This window comes from Convolutriloba macropyga, chromosome 9 (genome assembly GCF_964194025.1).
Source record: "Convolutriloba macropyga chromosome 9, txConMacr16.3, whole genome shotgun sequence".
NCBI classification, from domain to species: domain Eukaryota; kingdom Metazoa; phylum Xenacoelomorpha; order Acoela; family Convolutidae; genus Convolutriloba; species Convolutriloba macropyga.
This window is the reverse complement of record NC_134476.1, coordinates 59,799,480-59,804,827: the sequence shown is the minus strand read 5'-3', so window position 1 is coordinate 59,804,827 and position 5,348 is coordinate 59,799,480. Positions and strand designations below refer to the sequence as shown.

At 37.2% G+C, this 5,348-nt stretch overlaps 1 protein-coding gene across 1 annotated transcript; it reads right to left on the bottom strand.

Moving 5' to 3' along the window:
* Window positions 1-2,960: 2,960 nt before the first annotated feature.
* Window positions 2,961-4,859, bottom strand: LOC142345502 (uncharacterized). Its single transcript, XM_075397575.1, has 3 exons — window positions 4,658-4,859; window positions 4,051-4,127; window positions 2,961-3,396 (listed from the first exon to the last, which is right to left on the bottom strand). The coding sequence occupies exons 1-3, from the start codon at window positions 4,828-4,830 to the stop codon at window positions 3,137-3,139; spliced, it is 510 nt and encodes a 169-aa protein (XP_075253690.1). The 5' UTR covers window positions 4,831-4,859; the 3' UTR covers window positions 2,961-3,136.
* Between the last annotated feature and the right edge of the window lie 489 nt (window positions 4,860-5,348).

The window sequence follows — 5,348 nt, the reverse complement described above, 5'->3', positions numbered from 1 at the left end:
AATCTCGCAAGCTAACTTTCAGTCTTGTTTTATCTTCCAGGGCCAAGGCCTTTACCAATATTTCACCATTATTAATCGAGAACAAGGATATGAAGCCAATTCGATCCTTAATTAGCAAGTGCTGATGCAAGTGCTACTAATGCAAGTGCTGGTTGTGCTGCAATATTTAAAACATTCAAAAATAACCCAATTCTAACCCGGGCCGAGATTTCATCTCCATTTCAACGCTAATTAGCGGGGTTGAGGGCGTAATCCGTTTTTCACGTCTTTTTTTATCGGGGAAAAGATTGTAAGAATAAAATTTTAAAAAATTACAAAGAATTTACACACTTTTCTCCATTCTTTTTACAGTCGTTGCAGAAAGAGAGTAATTTATGATAACTGATAAAAAACTGCACTCTTGTTTCCACCGTTGTGACTTGTCTCGTTTGTTTTTACACACTTACACCCTTGCTGTTCCTTCTTAAGAGTGTACACAAGGATGGAATCAAACGACAGCACGGTTATATTCCCAGAAAAGATAGACCAAATGTATTTGGAGTTTTGAAGACGTCTGAAAAAGAAAAACTTTGGTTTTGAGTTTGAGTTGATTTGAACAAGTCTTCGACCAGATGATAGTTTTTTTTTTCAAATATGTTTATCTGATTAATTTATTCCGAATCAACGAGAGAATTTTTTTAAACAAGCTAGTCCAAAAAAACTCGAGTCTCTGAAATCTCTCACAGAGACAAACTTTGGGTTTGAGAACTCTTTCAGAGTGGAACTCCTACATAAAGTTTTTCTTGGTTTGAACCGATTCTTGATCTGATCGAAAAAAGCTATGTATGAACACATAATTCTGATTTATGAATATTTTAGCCAACGAAAATTACATTGTTTAGTGTTTTAGAATCTGCTTGCCATGCGAAACTCTAAGAGTTTATTTGATTTGAACAACTCTCTAACTTTTTGAACAAAGGTATATTTTCCCTTGTTTTGTTTTTTAAACACATGTTCACTAAACATTATAGCAAAGCTCAACAGAAGTAACGCCAATACTAAGAATTTCTATGTTCTATTGACGCAACTTCATTTTAGAGAACCTTTAAAACGTTGTTTTCGGAATGGAAATGCATTAATCTTTTCCAAAATAAAGTTGGGCCACTAGAGGGTAGGAGGTTTACTTCGCAATTTTGAAAAAAAAACACAAATTCTTAATTCAAAAATCTAATCACTTGAAAAAAGCAAACACTTGAATGCTGACAGAAAATGCTTTTTGTTTATGTTAGTGTTGATCTCAATGAGCCAACTCCTGCATAAAGATATGTTCTCTAAAAATGGTAGCTTTACACGTGTGTAATAAAAACTCTGTTGCATTGTTTTCAATTGTACATTAGCTCCAAGATAAAGTGATTTTGTTGACAGGACTGCCTTTAGAGTTTATAGAGATACTTGGTCAATCCGGTAGATAACTTTGTTGAATGAAATTGTCTGTTTGAGTCCATTTCTGCACATTGTTGCCTGTTTGTTTAACTGACAGGCATTTCACAGACCGATGTCAGTGGTATAGAGCAGTTATAGTCATACACATATGGATGTGTATTTCCCCGAAACCCGTCCATTACACCAACGACACAGAACTCCTTCCCTGTTGTGGATAGCATTGATACATCCATAGGTGCGTACTTGTATGCAGAACTGATGCTGCCTCAATACGCTTTCTTCAGTGTGTAGTTTGTTCCTTTTAGTTTCATCCTTATACTAGCATATCCCACATTATGATGGAGCCCTGCAAACAAAACTTTCTCATAACATTTCTCCTTAACACAACAAACAGAACCTAATACACATCTTGCCTAGACATGCAACATCTTAATTTCCTCATCAAATTTCGAGATATCAATTTCTCGTGATCATTCTTTACATGTCTTAGTAAAAACAACAAAAAAGACTAAATATCCTCAAATGCACTCTAATTTTTTGCCAGTTCTTGCTCTGACGCGCATCTTTTCTTATTGTGCCCAAAAAGAAAGGATCTTTTTTTGTTTTAGGACTTTTATTGCCGAGAATCTCAGAATTGTATCAAGATAGTTTAAGGATCGTATCCTTAATGCTAGTGTAAATTGGTGTTTTCCCATTTTTCCATTGTAGACGCCCAAAAACATAGCCCACATTATGGTTGTTGCGTTATTGTTATACGGACGCCTGGGAAGAAGGTATTCAAACATGTTCCGACCCCGTTGCAATGTTTTAATACCTCACTTATGAATAATATTCCGTTAGATATGTACAAAAAAGGGGGTGAATAATTGATATTCCCACTAAGATTAGATCCGTGGATCCCAACCTTTTTGGAATTTGAAATGCTTTTCTATCCTTTCTACCTCATCAGGTGACTTCGGGTGAAACAGTGTTCCATTCGGCCTGAAACATTGAAGTATTGGGTCTTTCCCACAACAGCCCCTCATTGTACCCAATAAAGCTATTCTGATTTATGAACATTTTAACCAACGAAAATTACATTGTTTAATGTTTAAGAATCTGCTTGTCATGCGAAACTCTAAGAGTTTATTTGATTTGAACAACTCTCTAACTTTTTGAACAAAGGTATATTTTCCCTTGTTTTGTTTTTTAAACACATGTTCACTAAACATTATAGCAAAGCTCAACAGAAGTAACGCCAATACTAAGAATTTCTATGTTCTATTGACGCAACTTCATTTTAGAGAACCTTTAAAACGTTGTTTTCGGAATGGAAATGCATTAATCTTTTCCAAAATAAAGTTGGGCCACTAGAGGGTAGGAGGTTTACTTCGCAATTTTGAAAAAAAAAACACAAATTCTTAATTCAAAAATCTAATCACTTGAAAAAAGCAAACACTTGAATGCTGACAGAAAATGTTTTTGTTTATGTTAGTGCTGATCTCAATGAGCCAACTCCTGCATAAAGATAGGTTCTCTAAAAATGGTAGCTTTACAAGTGTGTAATAAAAACTCTATTGCATTGCTTTCAATTGTACATTAGCTCCAAGATAAAGTGATTTTGTTGACTGGACTGCCTTTAGAGTTTATAGAGATACTTGGTCAATCCGGTAGATAACTTTGTTTAATGACATTGTCTGTTTGAGTCCATTTCTGCACATTGTTGCCTGTTTGTTTAACTGACAGGCATTTCACAGACCGATGTCACTAGTTTAGAGCAGTTATAGTCATACACATATGGATGAGTATCTCCCTTTAGACCTTCCGGGAAACCAACGACACAGAACTCGTTCCCTGTTGTGGTTAGCATTGATACATCCATAGGTGCGTACTTGTATGCAGAACTGATGCTGCCCCAATACGCTTTCTTCAGTGTGTAGTCTGTTCCTTTTAGTCTCATCCTTATACTAGCATATCCCACATTATAATGGAGCCCTGCAAACAGAACTTCCTCATAACATTTCTCCTCAACACAACAAACAGAACCTAATACACATCTTGCCTAGACAAGCAACATCTTAATTTCCTCATCAAATTTCGGGCTATCAAGTTCTCGTGATCATTCTTTACATGAAAAAGACTAAATATCCTCAAATACACACAAATTGTTTGTCAGTTCTTGTTCTGACTTGCATCTTTTCCTTTTGTGCCCAAACGAAAAAGATCCTGTTTGACTTTGACCTTTTCTTGCCAAGAATCTTAAGATTCATCAAGATAGTTTAAGGATCGTTTCTTCGATGCTTAAATTGTGGTATTCCGATTTTCCCATTGTAGACCCACAAAAATATAGCCCACATTATGGTTCTACCTTTTCTTAGGCGGGCGCCGGGGAGGGGAAGTAATAAATTAGTTCCCGTCAACAAAACACCTATGTAAAGCAGATGCAGCAAAAATATTTAGGGTCTTTCCCATTATAGCCCCCCCCCACCCCCAGCTTAGTGGTCAGATAACCTATAGCCCCCCCCCCCCAATCAAGGTAATTATACCCTAATGGGGTGCTATGATTTCATGCTATAAGGGGAAAGACCCAATATTTAATATGCCCACTAAGCTGGCGGGCAGAAACAGAATAGTTCCGTGGACTCCTACCTTTTTGGAGTTTGAAATGCTTTTCTATCCTTTCTACCTCATCAAGTGAATTCGGGTGAAACAGTGTTCCATTCGGCCTGAAACATTGAAGGGTTCTTTCCCACAATAGCCCCCTCATTGTACCCCATCAAGGTATATTTATGGAAATGGTTGGGGTGCTGTATGTTCTTACCCCTCACAAATAGGGAAGGTATGGGGCAATAATTGATTAAATTTCAAAAACTGAGTGCAAATTAAACCCTCACTTTTACATCATTTTATTTCACTTGGACAAATTATCCAATCACGTACATCAAATATGGAGAACTGTTTGTTGTACATTAGGTTACTTAACTACGCGGAATTCCAGTGGAACTTTGTAATTATCAAGACACCAGATTGCTTATTGAGACACATTATACTCAACAGAATGGTTAAAACCTGCAAAAAGTCGCCTTTCGCATTATATAGCTTTCCTCAGTTGAGTGGTCATAATAACGTACAGCCCCCCCCCCCCCCCTCCAACCCCCGTACTGGTAACATACCTTAATGGGGGGGGGGGGGGGTTGACACTTCGTGGGGCTGAAATAATGCGAGAGACCCAAATTCCTTTTGGAACACTACTAACTTTCCCTCGCATTCCTTCAGTCCTTGAAAGAATTTTTGCTTTTGGGAAACAACCTCGAAGCATCGATCTGTTATTCCTGTCACAAGGCTGCTACTACCAGGACAAGTTGTGTACACTGCACCAAAAACTGCAGCAATGGCAAGCAGCGCCGATATATACATTGCACGTATCATAGTCAACAATGCTGATTTGAATATTCGCACGTATTCGATTCATTTAAATGAAAAATTTCCCGCAAATGAATCTACATTGAATCTTCAATGAACATTCGAAGAAATAATTTTGATTTTTTAAAAAAAACTTTGAATACATGCTTGCCAAGTACAATTTAGAGTGTCTTTCTTGGATTTAAATTAGTCAGTTATGGGGTCTTTCCCGCTATACCCCCCTCAACTTAGTGCTCAGTGGTATTATCCAAGGTTATAGTACTCTTTCAAAACAAAATGACTCATGAAAATTCCTTGCCAGACCGAAATCACCTATGATCCAGACCATAACTCATTCACTGCGTTCAAGTGCTCGTTCAAAAATAATTATGAAAAGACCCACTTGACCAAAATTTGTTAAGTTCGAGAATAACTTTGCCTGGTGAGCGTTTAACGAACAGCCCGACCTTTATAAAAGCTCACGATGAAGAATTTTAAAGACTTTTCGCATATTTTCCATTTGTGCCCCCAGCTTAGTGAATGCA